We start from the raw sequence: 20013 nt of genomic DNA, 5'->3' as shown, positions 1-20013 counted from the left end.
AAATTTTGAGCGGCAGCAACATATCACCAGGGTGAACGCTGTGCTGTGTAGAAAAGACTTTTGATTAATGCTCAAGTTTGTTGTTTTCTGTTAGACAGGTAATTAACTGACTAATTATTTTTAGCTAACTAATCATTTTATGAATCATTAAGCTGGTAGTCACTAGAGCCCACCGACAGCATCATATGGGCTTTTCTTGAAAGTGAGGAAGAACCTGTCAGGGAAAATCAATTAGTGACCCTTGAATGTGCAATTTCTCCAGTGCAATGAGCTACATCGAAAAGACTTTGATAGGGTCTACAGGACAATCAGTTAAAAACCAGCAACGTACTCTGACATTGATGAGACTATATTGCCAATAATTGGAATTTTAATTTTTCAGTCATCATACATTTAAAAGCATACTGTGCAAGACTGTTGGTTACTGACTTGCCAGCAAAAGTAAAAGTAAAAGCCAATCCCAGAATTACTTTTGTTTGGCGTTTTGCCTTGCTTTATTTAAGTTCCTTCCCAGTTTCCACCAAACAATTTCTTTATGGTACCTTTGAAACCAAAAGTAACCCTCAGACATGGTACCCAGACCCTGGCGTTTCCACCACAAACAGCACACTTAAATGTGGGCAGGGTTGCTGTCACTCACTGCTCTGTGCAGCACTCACTGTATTTCCTCATCAACGATAACATAGATGGAAGTCTGAACCTCATTTATCGTCCACAGAACGAGGTTGCATGCTGACATTTTCAGAGTAAAATAAAACAGGCTGCAGTGAGAGCCTCTCTCCATAGAATATTGAAAAATAGCGCGTTTGTGCATTTAGTCCTTCTAAGGCAAACTCGGGGGTTTAGTGTTGCTGTTGCCCACAGGAACAACGCTCCACGGCCCTTTTTTTTCCTCAGTGTGAGGATAAGTTCACATAATCCGGTCAAGATTAATACATATAAATGCTTGAAGATCCACTCATAACTAAAAGTGTATGTCACACAAAAACTTCAGTAATGGTCAAATTTTTCGCAGTGAAATTTAAAGTGTGCCGATTGATTCACGTCATCAACTTGTGTATTGAGTAACATTACAAGTAACCGTTCCGCCTTAAAAGTTCGACATTCGGGCCAGTGAATTTAGTTATTTTTCTCCGACTCCAGCTGCTGCAAGAGGCAGCAAAACGTTTTATAGTTACAGTTTGAGTTTACTGATAAAACTCTCCATGGCATGAACAGTGGTTGTTTCAAAACCAGCCACAACTCAGCCCTGAGCAGAGTGACCGTCTGCTATTGACCAATCAACAGACTGCAGTGTTCACAGTTCCACCTTTTAGTACCAGATCTGTGTGCTAGGTACCCCAACAGAGGGGGGGACCAAAAATGGGGATGGTACAGAACGGTTCCATTGGTACCATCCACAACTTTTCACACTGCAAACAGAAGAGAGCATACCGAGCTGAACTGAACCGTACCGTAGTGCTCGGTGATAATGGGGCTTTACAGTCTGGCACCTTGTCGCTACCTCTTTATAAAGCCCCAACCTCACCCGAGTGCTGTGGGGGTTACGTCCCGAGCACAGAAAATAAGAAAATACAAGCAGAGGACAGAGTCTCTGCAGAAAAAATACACTTGTAGTGAGTCATAAGTGATGATTGAGAAGGAATACTTTTGTACACATCTTGTTTTTCAGGAAAATCCTGCATTGTTTATCTTTAATAAAGAGATAAACAAATCTACCATACAATTTCTAAACAATGAATGACTACATTTCTGCTTCATTTACACATCACCAAAGACAAACATTAAATATTTATGTCAAATATAATGTGTCAACAATGAAATACTGAGTTGAAAGATGACTGAAAAGAACAACCATTATCGATGTAACCATTCCTATGCCTTCTCTACTTTGCCTCTTCAGTGCTTCTGTCATTAATACTCCTTTAAAGAATATGTGGAAGCATGCATACACAAGAAGCAAGCTTGCTTATGCTTTATGAGGCTTTGCTGTCACAAAAAGTAGTTTGGAAAAATCTCAATTTTGCCAGGCACAATAACACACAAATTAAATATAGTAGAAAATATTTGAATCAGCTGTTAGAAGAATTTCCCCTCACAGTCTAACAGCCCAGGGTTACTGAACCGACATAGCTTCAAATAAAACCTAAGAGACACTGAGTGGGAGGGCATTCCTCAGGGTTTAATAGCTAACACTGCTAAACATTACTAAACTTCAAGCTTGCTATTTGGCGGCAAATTTCCCTCCCTGTCCCCAACAGTATACAGGAATTTAGAAACACGCACAAACACAAAAGCTTGCTGCCAGTGACAAACAGATTATAGTCCATCAACTGTGAGTGAAACTGTGGGGTTGAAAATGTGAGCTCTGAAAGGCGAGTGACTCAAACACTGAGCGAGAGAAACATGATATAAGAGAGGAGAGACAGAGAGAGACTGAGAGGTGAGTCAGACGGTGAAACATGACTGTGTTCTTACATGTACCCAAGTATCAGCTGACCTTGCTTGTGTGCATGCGTGTGCACTGGGAGGGTGCAAGCACATGGAAAGTTTTAATGCCTTATTACTTGACTTTTCATTATGCTTGTGACAGGTTGTTCTCCACACTACCTTGCTCCCACTCATGCATGTCTATGGAGATGTGGGTGTTAGCATTCTGAGCTAATCTGTGTGTGTGTGCGTACTGGCCTTCCAGTTAAAATCAACCACTGGTTGCTTTTAAAAGTGACGAGATAAAGTTCTCCTGTACTTTTCATGAAGCCAAATCTAATTTATGACTCATAAAAACATGAATGTGGCAGTTTTGAAATCAGAGATAGAACAATCTACCTGAACAATATGAAAACAAACAATCCAAGTCTACAGGTAAATCTGACCTCATGCCGTTTCAGTTTGTACTTGGCGTACTTTATAGCTGGGAAACCAGTCGATGTACTTTCCCATACTAGTGTACAAATGTGATTTGTTTGAGGGAAAAAGAAAAACAAATATATTAAACAAATACAGAAAATGTGCAACAAGTGAGGAAACTGTGGCAACTCAAACATAACCTCAGTCCTTCGGGAGCACAGATAACCTTGAGGCTCATGAGTCAAACCCACATTAAAGCAGGTCATTGATAAAAATGACAAAGACAAACCGCAGTCAGTTAGTAAGGGACAATATTGACTGACCACTTCTGTGATGTCTGACCAACTTCAAATTTGTCAAGAAAAAGAAAAGCTGATAATGAACAAGAAACCAGAGTGATTAATATCAACTCTAAAACAATGTTAACAGTGTTTCTGACTTTAAGTAGAACAGGGTCAGGAGTATTATGTTATGAAATTCAAGGGAAAAACACACCTTGTTCTTTCTAAGTTGTTACGACAGGGTGTGTTTATGGGTTGGACTGTTTTGCCACCTGCTTTTTTGACCACTTGGAGGCACAGAGTTTTGCTGCTGCTGCTCTGACATGCATCTTCAAAACATGTCAGAGCAGTCATGGTCCTGGATTTGACTGTGTGTGAGTGTGTGTGTGTGTGTTCTATTCTTTCTGAATACAGGAAGGACAGGTAATGTGGTCTGGGAGGCCTAATAATAAATTAACACCACTTAATGAAGGAAAACTTAACTCCTGTAATTATAGTGAAGCCGTAGGTATCCTGTGTGTCGAGTGTGTGCGAGTGTTTGTGGTTTGTGGGAAGGAAATATGGTATAATCCAGAGGAAGTGTCAATAAGACAAGGATGTGTTAGGAACTGCCAAGAGTCATTATCCACAAGCCGTTTCTCAAGTGCACAGACACACACACACACACCAACACACACCTCAGTTTCAGCTTGTTGTGAAGTTAATGACTCGTTCTCTGCTGGTTTCCTGTTGTTTTAACGGAGCCAGTTCACAAGGCTAGACTTACTGACACACACAGCCAGGTATGTAGGCAGGAAGGCTTTCTCCCTCTTTCACTCCCTCCTGGATTAAGTCACTTATCAGATCACACATATGCGTACACATAAACACACACATCATCAGGTAGCACAGACAAGCAGACAAAGTGATAAACTGTATTCCCATGTCTACCTGGGGATAAATCTCGTTCATGTAAGTTTAGTACTCACACCAGAGGAATCCTTGTATCAGATAGACTGCAACTGGTGGCAAACTTAGTTATGTGTGTGGGAGGAGGCTGTGCTACAGAAACACAAGATTCATTTGGAAATAGTGTTGAAAAGAAGGATGGAGAAAGAGCGGAAACTAACTGGTGTGATACATTTGAATAGTGGAGTAAGCATGACACTCGACTATCCAAACAAACTGAGCACCTCTGATGGAGTTGTTTCATTGCGAACATGTATTTACCAGCATTCACTTGGCTCTTGAGGGCACTCAAGTAGACAATCAAGTATAATCAGGTACTGCAGACATGATTTTGTCACTAAATGCTTCAAGAATCAACATAAGAATTGTTCTGATTAGCAAACAAAAAGTGTTATCTGTGTAATTGCTGCTTGTCAGGTTTAACACGTTTAGTCACAACCGGTATCAAAGTTGGCAAGCTGTCAACAGATTTTTTTGTCAGAAAGTAGCAGAGTGGAAGTTACACATTAGCACAATCGCTGAGGAGGCACACTATGCTGTTGCTGGCCAGTTAAATGATGAGATGTTATACGTGTGACTTTTAGTGTGCACCAAAAAAAAAAAAAAAAATGGACACAGCTTCTGTGGTGGTGTAGCACACTTATTAAGGTTTCTGAAAGAACATGTTGATGTGTGGATGAGGGTTTATGGCTGGTGGCCATTATGGTTGTCACTGGAGCTGAGAGGAAAAAAAAAAAAAAAAATCACATTTGGACAAAGACGGGGCAGGTGGGCAGAGGTGTGATCAGCAAGTAGCCTCCCCAGTGATTGAGAGTGTTAAACTGCCAGTCTGACCATTTCTGTAACTTTGCGCAAGCGATAATCCAACGTTCACAGCTACTTCTCACTGTGATTGGTCAGGGGTGCAGAGCTCAGAGAAAAGCCTGGGTTTGAGCTTCTCTAACTGGCTCTCTTTTCTCATTCTTGACACTACACTTGACACTTTTCACATGGACAAATGTGTGCAACTCTGTGGATGCCTTCCAAAAGAGACTGTCTGAAAATACGCTATTATCCCCATTTCTGAATGATACTGTGTCAGCCACCTCTCTATAGAACTCCGGACAATGTCCAGACAATCAGGTCCACACATTGTCCAGAGTTTCTCTTTCATACCTGTGATACACAACAAGAGATAGCCTGTGTCAGAAGCCTCCTCTCCTACTGGAAATACTCTATTTGGTTTAGGTGATGGGTGAGGACAGTGCCAGAGACAAGACATGACACCGATTACACCGCGGTCCAGTAGCTGGTTTGTAACTTGGTCACAAACATCTAAGTCTCTTGCTGTTCATTTAGTGGGTCTAGCGATTTCGGCTTCGGCCCTTACCAACAGAAGTTCCTCAGTCGTATCATCTCTCCAGTTAGACACTGTCGTTGCTGTCTTTGCATACATGGCCCTTCGTCTTAATTTATACTTAGATGTTTGTTTTCTTCTAGTTTCACATGAGCCGCATGGTAGAAACATCGATCATCAACACACCCAATCACTTGCTTTGTACTGTCCGAACATTTACCTGATCTATTCATTCACGGACTGGGTGCAGGATAAAGTCTGTTTAATATCCAATCCAACTGATTCAGACATATGCGTTCTCATGTCACATACAGCTCCTTCCGGTAATGTCTCGATAATTTCAGGTTTGCAGTACATGTGGCTTATGATGGACAAACTTCCACTTCCCCCTCCAGTGTGGACATTCAGTACAACTATAAAAAGTTTTGATTTCTGATGTGTGGTTGTACAACACGTCATAACTAAAACATTTTTATGAGAGTAACATTTACACTGTCTGTTTCTCTCTTCAAATTCATGTATTTGGAAAAATAAATAAATAAAAATCCAATAACACTCAGATGATTTATTTTGTACTTCAGCAGAGATGTTGGGCCTTTAATTCAGTTGTTTTTTTCTTGGAGCCAGAATCTAGTGGTCTTAAGGGAAATTCCTTAATTCCAAAGCCTTCAATTACAAGTGCAGGTGGGTATGTGCTGCAAAACACCAACAGAAAACATGATGACCGGTGAGTTTTAAACACTCGACTGCGTGTGTTTATGTGTGTGACGTTCCCTTTGCATGTGATGACTAAACCAGGCAGTTTGCTGTGTCTATATAAGGGTTTGAAATCAAAGACCGAGAGTCAACACACACACAGAAACCCTGGTTCATTTACTTTACTTGCTGAATCATCAGCTGGAGGGAACGGAGAGGAGAAAGGAGGGGTGAAATGTTGACAAGTCCCACCAGTGTGGCAGGTTACCGCGGCAAACCAGTCTCGCTCACCGCTCTTTCTTCCCGCCTCTTTTGCCCTCTCTTTTTTCCCCTCACTTGTCTTGTCTTTCTTCTGTTTTTTTTTGTGTGTGATTTTGACTTTTGTTTTTTTCCGAAGCCTCCGGAGAGCTGCCACCCCTCCCACCATCTATTCCCGTGAAACATTAGCCCTGGCTGATACCTTAAACCTTTAAGTGTGTGAGTGCATGTGTGTAAACTAATGAAGGTATGTCTTCAACAACAAACAGAGCGAGAGACTGGCTCCACACTGCACACACACAGTTGGCACGCTACCGATGCATGTGTCCTGCCGTAACCCAGAGAGGTTTGATATAACCCTGTCACTCCTCGTGACTAATAGAGATGACTAACACATGTACACACATACACACACACTCACACCACACACAGCACACAAGCGCAACTGTCTTGGAGCCGTTTGTTTGGAGAGAAACAGTTGCTACACTCAAGAGACACTGAGGCACGCACACAGCAAGTTTCTCATCAACACATTATATCAACAGTCATGGCGTCACTGCCAACCCATTGGACGTTGCAACACACTATCAAAACTTAAGGCGCCCTTAATACTACAAAGCTAAACAATCAATTGATGACTGTTCTGTGAATCAGGAAATTTAAAGAAGTCCTTCAATTACTTCTTCAGGACCAGGTTTCTGTATTAATATAGTCTGTATATTTTAAACTCAATCCAAGGAAGTTATAGAAAGTTACATTAAGGCTACATGAACTTTTATTTATTTATTTTTCAGTAGCTATCAACCCAGACTGTTCACATCAAACTATGCCAAAGGAAACAGGAAAATTACATTTTGGAGAAAATGTCAAGAAAAATGCTGCTATACCCATGATCGTGTAGTTCACAGAAAAAGACTGGAACATGTTGAGCGCATACACATATTTTTAGAGCGGCAGACTGATGAACTGTGTCCTGGTCCAGCACACAAAGTTCATATCAGTTAAACAAACTGGATTTTTGGATCAGCTGTGCTCAGATCCTGGCCTGGATCCCTGATTTGAAAGCCCCCTAATCAGTCCCTCCAGGACGTTGTGATGTTTCGATTGCAACAGTTGACACAAATTCAGCCAATGCCACTTAATTCTAAGCGACCCAGCAATTTTGTCTAATCACCGCAACTTTACTGCAAATATGACTGTTTAAAACGGGTAAAATTACATTCCATTAAAGAGCTACGTGCAACGTATTGACTTGGTCAGCCCCCTCTCTCACCTCCTGTTTATCATGACACTGCTGCGGGACCAGAGCTCTGCTCCTGGGACAGAGTCACATACACACACAGTGACAGGGCTAACTGTTAGCATCAAATGGCTAACATTTCCCAGTGGTTATTAACAAGTATAACACAGTCAAGCTGTTTTGGTGTTGGTGTGAAATTAACAGCTCAGTGTTGGATGTTAACTGCTGCTGCAGGACTTCAGCTATAGCTATAATGCTAACCATGAAGAGAGAGCAGAAGGAAAGCGGCTCAAGGAGAGAGTCCTTCAGTGCTGCTTCAAACGGCAGCTTCAGGTGATCAGCGGCAATCAGCTGTTCCCCCCCACCCCCACACACACTGAAGGCTCATGATAATAGGCATTTCCGGCCGCAACAATCTCAAAATCAGCCCAGGAAATCTTGGAGGAAACCTTGATGATAACCTTTAAGTCATGCAGTGTGAATAAGAAAATCATCTAATCACGCATACAAGTGTTTAGAGTTAAGGTATGATTCTAAAAATATGCAACTTATTTAGTTTGCTCTGAATACAATATTGTGTGTCTGTTCCTGCTACTCAGAAGAGGGCATATTGCTGTCAGTCAACTTGACACACTGGTCTGTATAACAAAACCAACACCAGCCAAATTTAATAGACCATGTTATCACTTAACTCTTTCCGTCTGGGAGTGTAGCACACAAAGGTAATTTTGGTTGCACCCTTTAGATAAAAACATGCTATCTTGAAACAGTTTTGTGTACTCATCAGACCTTGTTTGAAACAATGGCACATTTAGTTTGGGCTTCTATTTAACCAAATGTTACTTATGTGAGAAACAGCTGAATCGTCTCATCAACAAGAGGACTAATGATAAGATTTGGCATTTTGGGGATGACGTGATAAAAAACAATGGGGTCAAGAGCCCAGGGTTTTGTTAATATATGGTATGAATATTAGCTCTATGAATCACCGGGGTGTTTCGACCAGCTGCACATAAAAAAATGTGCAAAGTGATAAAATGTTCTCTTCACTTTATAGATAAGAACTCGTGCCTTCAGAGCTAAACTAATAATGTGCTGGAAAATCCAGGGACCACACAGAGAAATGCCTCTCTGTCATTTGTGTGTATGTACTGATGGTTTTAGAATAAAATTCTTCCTGGGCAAGAGAAAAGAGACAATATTAATGTAACCGCTCTTTCTCTGAAGTCTTTTTGTAACAATCAAGACGATATAAAACAAAAGCTGTCGAGTAATTGTAGATCATTAAATGAAATCAGGTGCTGCTAAAGAATGTGTTTGCACGATAAACAAGGGTGAACAGGTTGAAATTTTTAAAGAGAGGACAGAAATGTCAGAATGCTGTATTACTTCAGTGCCTCAGAGGAAAAGCAGAGTAATGTTAAAGGTCAGAGAGATTTCATTTGAAGCAGTATGTGCGGTCAACACAACTCATGAAAACACATCGAAATATTTTTCATATCTTAATGGCTTAAGCCAATGACGCTATGGAATAAAAGAGGGCAGAGTGGTGATCAAATGCTCAGATGTAGATTGGATGGGGAGTGCTGGGTTCCCAAAGGTCACGTTGGAGGTTAAGGGTCATTGTACCGGTCAGCTTCAAGGATCACACAGATTAATCACCTGTTGACCCACTCAAGTCCTCATTCCTTTGGGACCGTAGCTGCAAAAACTCCACAGCTGTTGCAGCTGGACATGGCCTCGATATTATGTAAACCTCCATAATAAAGTGTGTAGTAAAGTGCTGATTTGCTGTCTTGTTTTGGCCTCACGGCATTGTTGTTGTTTTCCCTCCTGCATTTGAGTGTCTCCTTGGGAAGAGAAACTCTGTGGCCTGAGATTGAATGGATTTTCAGAGGTCAGGAACACGTAACCCCAGGGGAAACCAAGCCACAACCCTGACGGGAAACTGCAGAAGGTCTGAGAGCCACTCAATGCCCGGCCCTCCCCTATCATCCATCCTCACATAATGGCTTACACTCCCCTCCCCTCCCTTCTGCTCAACCCAACTAACCCTAAAGTTCAACATTAATACTGCCAGATTCTGCTCCTCGACACATATGCACAACCAATCCCCAACCCACAGATGCATTACTGTTCTTTTCCAGGCGTTTCATCTTTGGCCCCAATGAATCAAAGACACTTAATCCTCCAGAGTAGTTGAGGGAACATCAGCCCAGATATTATGGCAAACTACGAAACAACTGTGGAAAATCCTCTGACCAAGTTCACTCGCTCCGTAACAGCTTTATTCCACCATAACAGGATTTTCTCCATACATCATTGCGTAAAGACTGTACTTCATTATGTGATTTTAATTGATAGAAGCAGAGAGAAAAGGGTGTAAAAAATATGGTCTGTGTTGGCAGACGAGGACAAATTAACCATTTTAATGAAATAATTATCCTGCTGATTGTTCCAATTATGCATGGCAGAAAACAATTCAGTTATAACAACTTGGAAAAAAAATTGTTATGTCATTTAAAAAAGGGTATATTTAATGCATTTTTTTTCTCCCTAGATATAGATGGCTTTGGCATAAAAACGCAGTGTAAATTAGGCTGAACATTAAAGCAGAGAAGAATGGAATAGTACATTATATTTATATAATGTCTTCATTTTGGCATTGAAGAATGGAAAAATGAACAGACTGTAGCAGATTAGTATAAAAACTACACTTACTAAACTCAGAGAGTCAAAAATGTTCAAACATGGGATCTGCCCTGAGTTGAACTTAATCAATTATACCAACAGCATTTTATGTTGCAGTGGTGTTCTCATTGTTCTCCAGCCTCCTTCACCAGCCCGTCTTTCTTAATGACCACAATCTTAAGCAACATGGAATTGATTTTTCTTCCACCAGCTCATCTACAAACACTTCAATAAGGGTCAGAGAAGCCCTGGCTTGCCTTCAGATTTGATAAGTGTGAATGAGCTCCCAGTGACAGGTGATTTGGGCATTCAACCTTCAAGAGACCTTTAAACTCTATACATGTTTAAGTGTGGAATAAATCAAAGTGTTCGAACAAGCCGTCGTATGGTCATCAGTGTGAAAAATTAACTATTGTTTCTCTTCTCTCCCCAGAGTGCAGTGTTTGGTCGGTTTCTGGGGAAATTGCAAATAAATACTTAATTGGTCTGACTTTGATTTGTTTTACTTTCCACTACTGGGAAGTCGTGCTATTGTGCTACAGTTGAGCATGGTTATTATTCATGCTGTTATTGGGCTTGTTTAGATGAAACATTTGTGGATTTTTTTTTTTTTTTGTGATAGAAATTTTTACTGCTTCAGGATTTGTAGTTTGTGACTGCAAAAGACTGCAGTGTGAGGTATCACTAGTCATAAACTCCCAGAGATCACCTCTTAGTCACTGAGGGCATTTTAAATTCAATAGCCGTTCTTTGAACTTAAATGTTTCTCAAGATTGTCGCATAATTTCTGATAATGACTGACACTATGCTGCTCATTTATTTTTTCAGTTTCCACTAGGGCTGTCCTTAATGTTTTAGAGCTTTGAAGCTGATAACACTGCCACAATGTCCATTGGTCGCAGGGTGGCCAGGTCCGCTTGTTAGCCACAACTTCAGGCTTGTTTTTTTGTAAAGTCACTTACAAATATTGGTAGTCGGGTTGTGGTTTTTTGGGCTTGTTTCTAAAGTGGAGTTGCTTATTTGGGCTTGCTCTCTAAACATCGCCTTTCTCTATATATCTGTCGCTTCTTTTGGGCTTGTTTCCATAGCCCTGGTTGATTGTTTCCCTTCCAAGATCTGGCAACACTTACAAGCTGGCAAGCAACAACAACGTCAGCGTCCACAGGATCACGGGGAGCACGTGGGAAGAATATCCATGCCTTTACGATGTGTCATCTCCAAGTTTGGTGACATCACCGCGTTATCTGGGGCTCTGTCGGTGAGGGCTCGGTGGAGAAATCTTGTGGTGTGCACACACAGGAAGTAACTCGGTTGGCGAGACTCCCAATGACAGAAACACACGTCACCAGGTGTGAACATTCAAAAGATTACGATAGTGTCCGCGTCGCAAAATCAGGGTGAAAATCATGTAATGTGAACTAGGCTTAACTCTCACTGACACTTTTGGTGCAGCCCGAGTTTACACATTACCCTGAGTTGTTGATTTCCAATTTGTAGGAGTTGTTCTAGAGTAACAAAGCCCTTTTGTGACCAGGCTTTACTCACTCAGTAGTGGTTATGTCTGTTTACACAGTAACACAAAGACAAGAGCTTTCAAACTTCTCCCAGTAAAGAAACACTTTACATCTGCCTGCCTGCAGAAAACACAACAAAGAAAAGGCTACCAAGATCAGCTGCCTTTCAAAAGTGACACTATAAATGTTGTCTTAAGTTCAAAATGGAGTTCAAGATCCTCAGTCATGAAGGGTGTCAAGGAGGGAGGTCTGATGTGTGTCTGCATATATATGTGTGTGTGTGTGTGTGTGTGTGTGCTGGTTTTCTCTGATAAGGAAGGCCAGAGGTGTTTGAACCCTAATGACCTCTGTGGTGTCAGTGGCATTATGCTGTTTGTAAAGAGATATACATTTGTCTTCTGGTGTGTGTGAGTGTGTGTGTGTCGGTCAGATAAGCTCTGACCTCACACATACCTGCACAAGGTCCTGTCTGTCACATTCTTGGAGGTGAACTCTATACGGCTCAACAAAGGACAAACTGTGAGAATCAATATTAACAGCCACCTGTGAGTCTGACTCCGTCTCTCTGACTATCTCTGTAAAGGAGGGAATAACAGGGGGAAAGCTTAATCAGAGGTTCAGCAAAGGAGACAAATCACTGGGCATTATGTATTTGTTAAATGAAAAGTAAAAGATTCATGGGAGGTGGACTTAAGTACTGAGCTGTCAGGGAAAAAAAAAAAAGAGTCAAATTCCCGATCTGGTCCAATCATCCTTAGTTTGGCATGGCTTGTGATGCCTGTAATAGGTGTCAACACTCACCCGCTAACCTCATGCATGTGTTATGGTCCTATCCCAGGCTACTAGACTGTTGGATAAAAATATGTGAAACTCTGCAGGACGCCTGCAACAAGATCATCAATCCCAATCCATTCACAGCAATATTTGGCATCCCACGCTAAGTCAACTTTTCCATTCTGCTGCAAAGGGTTCTGGCTTTCACAACTTTATTGGCCCGACATCTTATTCTTCTAATGTGGTAACATGTTTCAGCCCCCACCAATGACAGATGGATTAAAGAGTTACTACATAGTATCAAACTTGAGAAAATAACTCTCTTAAAGTCTCCTTGAAAACCTTTAACAAGACCTTGGAGATACTTTCTGGACTGCATGACGGTTCCTTCTCCTGACCCCTACGACAGCTGAGCTCCCCCCTTTCCTTTCCTCCTTCCTTTATCCCATTTTCTTTTTGTTTGTGTGGTTTTTGTTTTCTGCGTCTGTGTGTTTATTTTGCTTTTCTATTTCAGGGTGCAGCTGAGTGGGTCATGGGTGGGCTGTGGGAACGAGTTTGGTTTTTAGTGTCAGTCTTCATGGGCCCTCATAATGTGGGCATTTTGATTTGTATGCTAATAAACCTGTGCAAAAATTACAATCAGCAAGTCAGTCTTTCTATTTACAATGTTATCAATTAATGAAAAGGAAATGATGTACTATCTTTATGATTTTGTTGTTGTTAATACCACATACATCCACGCAAGTCATCATGTCCACCTAAAAGGTCAAGGTTAAAGTGCCTTGCTCAAAACTACTATATCACCCTCAAACATTAACTTGTTACAACCTTACATCTAAAGGCAACTACACTGAAAAAGACCCAAACACCCAAAAACACTTGTACTTTACCAAGAACACGCTTCGTCTCTCGCTACCTCTTTCACCTAATCTCTCTCCATCATCTCTTAAAAGTCTCTGCCAGACCCATATCTGAGAAACTGCTGCTTTAAAAAGGCTTTTCTCCACAAAAAATACTATTTGTTTATGTTTCACACATACACACTCTTGCACGCTCTGACACAGAAACACTCAAACACACAGTGGGTGTGTTTTTTGGCTTGTCCGAAGCCCTGGCCTCGCTCCCAGACCCCGAACTGCACCCCAGCTATTACTGCTGCAGCCAAATGGGTTAGACCACTGAATGTGCGCTGGTATTGATTTCACACAGCCGACATCACCCGTGTGTGTCTGAATGTGTGTGTTTAAGTAACAGAAGCCAGAAATTGAGTAACCGCGCACACACATACACAGAGACTCAGACAAAAGGGTAGCCAGACAGTTTATGTAAACAAGATCCTATGATGTGATACCCTGCGTGTGGCGAGTGTGTGTGTGTGTTAGGTCTTTTTGTGTCTCCCATGACCATTTGCCACAGTGTGTTAAGATTTCAGCCAGATCAGTGTCACTGTGTTTGAATTTCTGTTGAGCACTAAAAAAAACAACTGGAGACGGGGATTGAGACCTCTACTCCAGGCTAAACAATTGCCTAAAAAGCAAAGTAGCTCGCACACACATACGCACACACACACACAGACAGATAAGCATCTGAGTCAGTAAGCAAACATGGCAGTATCACTCCTCGACTCAAGGCCCCTTCAGAGGAACTTAAAAGAGAAGATTTAAAGGAATGGTGAAGCCTTCAACTCTAGTGGAAGAAATGACCGCACACTACGCCCAATCAGAAGCTTTCAGCGCTAAAAGACATACTTGAGTGCTGAGAGGTAGACGCACAGGCATGATTCCAATTTCAAGTTGTGGACCTGTCACCCACAGTCGCACACACATACACACGGAAGACAAAGACCTGAAAATGAAAAACAGACTAGTAAAAGATGACAGATGGAGAGAGGGGAAAAACAAGTGCCAGCATACTAAAAGCAGAAGTCTGTGAGAAACAAAAACCTCTGTATATAAAATCCAAAGAGAAAATAGGATGATAATACTCTTTAGCATGCTATATGTATTCATCATTTCCACATGATGCTGCCATAAACAACTGGACCACTTTGTCCCTCTAAGTTTTGCATGATTTCAGCTAAACAATTTTACAGCACAACTTCAGTATCAGACAAAACAAAAAGATGCTTCTGCTCTTCCAAAACAAATCAACTTGCTTATCATAACAGATGCTGAAGCCAGAAGTAACACAACACAAACTGAAAAACAAACAAACAAACAAACAAAAAAAAAAACTTTCAAGAACAGGAAGCCAAAGTGTTTCTGGATGAGGGAGTATTATTTTTTGAGAAACACTGTTGCTAATCCAAATATGAGCTCACGACCAGGGTAGATAATAACAGGAGTTAAGTGTGCAGGGTAATTTTTGTGATGTTTAACAATTAAATAAGTGGCACTTCTAAGCCAACAACCAAATAAGAGGCTGACAGAAAATGCAGACTAACAAATACGGAGCTGTATTTCAAACTAACGGCTTGTGTTCAAGCTGGCTGGGTTTCTCCACAACGCCGGAGGGGAAATAAAGAGGAGGTGCGGCAGGATGGATGGGAGAAGTGTGTGTGGACGGAGAAGTGATGGGAGAGAGAGACAGAAAGTGTGTTACAGTGATCTAAAGAGACATACTGACTCACACAGTGACCGATGCACAAATACCACACACACAACTGTAGTCACAAAGCAGTACACGTAGAACGCTGTACACTGACCTGAATAAAATCTTGATTTACATTTTATTTTTTAAGCCTATGGCTTGACTGTTGACCTACATGAAACAGCTACATGAAATCTATTGATTGCTGCAGTTCATGGATCTCATCCGCTTAGAGCAAACTCTATGTTAACAAAATCACTGTAATCTGCAACATTAAAGACATGTATGTGAAAGTATAGATGTTGATATCTAAGATTTACAGATGGGAACCAGTCCAACGTAATGCAAGAGAAAAAAAGTGCTCTGATGTGCTGAATAAGGTTTACTCTCATGATTATCTGGATATCGATGGGAATAAAACCCATGTCCGTCCTGTGACTTGACTTAGTTGCAAAAACAAGTACTCACTGTCTTTTTCTGTAAATCTCTGACATCTATAATCAAATGGAGCACAAATACCTTATACAGTACTAATCTCAAAACATGCACTATGTCATTTAATTCCAGGAAAAAGACTTACTTATAAAAATAAGAGGTCATCATCTGGCCACAGCAATAACATGCTTATATATACCATTGCAGACTTAAAGATCTTTCATCTAAATCACACAATAATACCTCGAGATTCAAGACAGACCCAAACTCATTTCAATATGAATCCCTTCATAGCGTATTATTGTAGCATCAATTTTATATTTATTCACCACCCCTGACCTTGACTGCCATAATTAATCATCCTCAAATTCCATAACAGATTATCTTTCACACGATAAAAGATTGAGTTTGCATTGTTTCTTATCTTCTGATCTGTGTCAGAGGTCAAATACAAGCATTTCATAATTCTGGAATTTTTAAGATGGAGGTTGCTGTATATTTAATCCATATCAGGAATGCACATGTTAAGATGCGTGTGTGGGTCAGTGTGTATATTTTAGAGAGACATAAAAAAATCTGAACATAAAGTGTGTTAGGAATCAGTGCTCCAACATTCAAAACAGCGCTGCAGTCAGGTCTCCTTTCATTTGTCTATTATCATTTCAATGTGTAACCTTGTGATGTTGGGATGAATGGGAACTGACAGAAAGAAGGAAGGACTGCAGCAAAAGAAAGGTTTAGAAAATAACATATCACTGCCATCATTCAAACACTTGTATTTCTGTGGAGCTAGAAAGAAAACTTCTTTTCATAACTTTTAAGAAGCCTGCATTTGCTATATATGAGATACACAGCAACAATAATTATACTAATATTTCTACAGACATACGCATCATCTGAAGCAGTAATTTAATCTGGCTAATTAAGTTAATATCGTTCATCATGTTCTGTTTAGTTCCCAGATATCCCAGATGGCAGTGGCAATATAAGAAACAAAGGGAAGTCTTGATAAATGGATAAGACACATATAAAATTTGCATAACCACAAACATGCATGTACAACCCAAAATAATATTCACTCATATTAGGCTCACCCATATGAGTCCTTAAAGTGAACCAGAGAGAGACAAAGGGAGAGATTAAAAGAGATCAGTGGTCGCCAGAGAGAAAGAGACGTTCTCCAGATAAACTTTGATTATGTGTCCTTATGAAGGGGAAGCCCAGAGATGTAGAGTCACACAGACAATATATGCGTGCACACACAAACACAGACACCATGGGCCTATTAACGTGTCATTTTTAAAGGTTATTCACACAGCTATGCTAAATTAAAGAAGTGGGAGAAGAGCATGCAGCACTTGGGAGTTGAAGGGAGTTGTGTATAAATGTTTGTGGCCAGTGTCATCAGGACACGCTGCAGCAGGGTGAGTCCATGAGGAGTCCATATCCTGTCTTACCTCTCTTTGAGGAAGTCCACCACTTTTTTGAAGTCATCGATGCAATACTCTCTCTTCATGTCCATCAGGACGCTGTCTGAGGCCGACTGCACAGGGACATGGAGGAAGGCATAGACTCGTGGATGATTCAATATCTTAGCCATCTCCTAATGAGACACAGAGAGGAGATGAAGAAAAAGAAGAGAGATGGGGAGATGAGACAAAACAGGAAAAAAGGGTTAGATTTTTCATAGATATGGAGAGTAAAGGCAACAGGAGTGAAATCACTACAAAGTATTAGTCTGCATGTCACATATGTCAATCTGAACTGCTGTTGTTTGCTCAAAATGGGTGATACCTTAGAGAAAAAGACACTTTCCTGGATTTAAGTTTTCTACACAAATCAAATTTCCTGTAGGCCACTCATACGACTGAGGTTACATCCAGTAACTACTGTTTCTGTATCAGTAGAAGTATTAGCGGAAACTTTTGCAACTTTGAGTACGAGAGATTGTGATGTTTATTGCAGCTTTAGTAACATCTGCTGCCTCACTGGAGCAGCTGCTATGGGCTCTTGGCCCGTCTCTGGCATGGCAGCCTTCAGTGTTAATAGGCTATTACTTGTGACATCTAACCAACCAGATAGTGATGTGGGCGGGACATTGAGTGAAACAAGAGAGTGGTGACTGACTGCAGACAAATACAGGTGGCTGCATCACAGCCAAAGTACCAACTTATAATTCAGTAAGGACCACTTTTGTCAAAGAAAACTTTATCTCCACTGCAGTATTATATTTGGCTCTGTTCTGGGGCCTCTCTGCCCTTCCACGTGCCCACGTGGAAAGCCTAAGGCAGTGAGAGCACACTTCTATGCCCTTCCATGCGCCTACATGGAAAACCTAAGGCAGCAGCAAAGACCCCCAAGGAACAGAAAAGAGCAGCATCACTGACAAACAGAAATGATATTGATAAGTCAGACGCAAGAAAAGGAGGAGTTGGGGTGGAGACAGGTTGCAAAGTGGCTTGCAGAGGAAGCAGTAATTGTAGTCAGGCCAGCGCAGTTTAAATAGGGCACCCTGAATGAGATTCATCAACTGGTTGCATAGGAAAGGAATCACGTGATCTATCAGCTGACTCCCTTCCATCAATCAGCTGCTCCATCAGCTGATTGGGCTTCTTGAGATCAGCTGATGTAGCTGGGATGTGAGCTGAGCTTGACATTGTGTCCTGCCTGAAAGAGTTAGTCTGGAGCCCTGACTAATGTAATATGTGTTTATAATGGAGTTATCTATTGATTGACACGATCATTAATTAGTAACTAGTGTACTAATGATGGCGGACAACACCTAGGACAAAAGCACAAGTGGAGTCCATTGGCCATGTGAGATGTGAATCTGAGGTTAGAAATATAGTGAGTATTTTTGTGTGACTTTAAGGTGTAGTCAATTCAAACAGAGCGAAGAGGCAAAATCTCACTGATGGCTCTGGTGAATGATAGCCGCTAGCTTTGAATAAATGAAAGTTCCATTAACATTCCTGCCTCTTTCGGCACTCTTTTCACTCCAGACCTTCTACGATACACCGCTTCTTTTTCTTATTTTCTATGTCTCTTACATTGGGAAAATAAAAGGAAGGTATTTCCGAGAATTCATCGCACACACACTGGATCCAAAGTCCAAGGAGTCAAGGCTGCGCCAGTCGGGGTTCTTTATGTCTGAAAAGTCAAGAGCTTTTTACTAAAGTGAAGAGGTCCACATCTCAGATCAAAATAGTGAGATGGAAAAAGAAATAAACATGAAGTCTATAATGAACATTTTTTGGCCACTAGGTACCTTTCTGTTTTCACTAAAAGAGTTACACAAATGCCTGGAGTACAGAACGTGCTCGCCATAATACCTGCAGCTTCGGTAATACAGGATGTAGAAAGCAGGTTTCAAGTAAACTACTCCAGTGTTTAAAAAAAAGCAAATCTTTCATAATGGACAAATTGACTTTAAGGAAAAGGCCACAATTAGACACTCATCAGACTGTGATGTTCAGCGCATTGCAGGAGATGTGTTTTGAGATGAGGTTATAATGTGAAGGTACAAACACTCAAAAGCTTCATTTCCTCCATTTCCATGTGATTACAGAAAAATACGCACAAAGAAAGTTTGTCATTTTAATTTAATCAAAGATGTATACCATTTAGTTAAGGTAGATGCCTCCAGCTGGATTAAAAAGGATGATAAAAACTAGATCTGGCATCAACAAGGATTCTGAGTCGTGTTTTTGTGTCTGCTCTCACACAGTCACCATGAACAACCGCAAGAGTGACATTCTGTGTTTTTTAACACATCAAAATAATTGGGAAAGTTGCAAGGTTTTTCATTTGGTTTTTCTTTTATTCTTACTTTCATTTCCCCACTGAAAGAACTGGAGAGATCACAGATGTCAGACTTTTTTTCTGATGGACATAATCAGGATGCTATCATTACCATGCTAATCACCACAAGAAGAAGAAAGAAAAAGAGAGGGGAGGAAGAAATGATTTAATGATTTCCTACAAGAATATGCTGATTGCAGTCCGTCTTGTCAATTAAGATCTATTGTAGAACGTTCCCTACTTCATACACAGACACAAAAGCATATGTGTGCGTGTACACACACATACACACACATGCAGACAAAGCTCAGTTGCAGCGCACCACAGGGGGTTGACCACTGGAAGCTCCAAATTAGAAAGAATTAATTTGGTTGGAAAATGGAGCTTGATTGGTGACAGAAATCAGATTGCTGCATGTGTGTGTATGTGTGTCAGAGTGAATGAGTGAGTGAGTGAAAGAAAAACATGTAAAGGAACATGCGTTTATGCATGTTTTGAAATGCTTTGAAAAAAGTAAAAGAATGGTAAAGTGATTAGGTGCCTCTGTGTTATTTCTAAGTTCTTACAAGTTACTCCTCTGACTATTACACTCCACTTTTT

At 40.8% G+C, this 20013-nt stretch overlaps 1 protein-coding gene across 1 annotated transcript in view; it reads right to left on the bottom strand.

Annotated features, from left to right (window-relative positions):
* The window catches only part of cdkal1 (CDK5 regulatory subunit associated protein 1-like 1), a 287467-nt gene that overhangs the window by 93402 nt on the left and 174052 nt on the right, over positions 1-20013 (bottom strand). The window contains exon 10 of the mRNA XM_049584408.1: positions 17070-17215. Within this exon, the coding sequence (XP_049440365.1) occupies positions 17070-17215 (146 nt within the window). The remainder of the gene's footprint in view (positions 1-17069; positions 17216-20013) is intronic.

This window comes from Epinephelus fuscoguttatus, linkage group LG8, assembly GCF_011397635.1.
Source record: "Epinephelus fuscoguttatus linkage group LG8, E.fuscoguttatus.final_Chr_v1".
Classification (NCBI taxonomy): domain Eukaryota; kingdom Metazoa; phylum Chordata; class Actinopteri; order Perciformes; family Serranidae; genus Epinephelus; species Epinephelus fuscoguttatus.
This window is presented reverse-complemented; position numbering and strand designations above follow the sequence as displayed.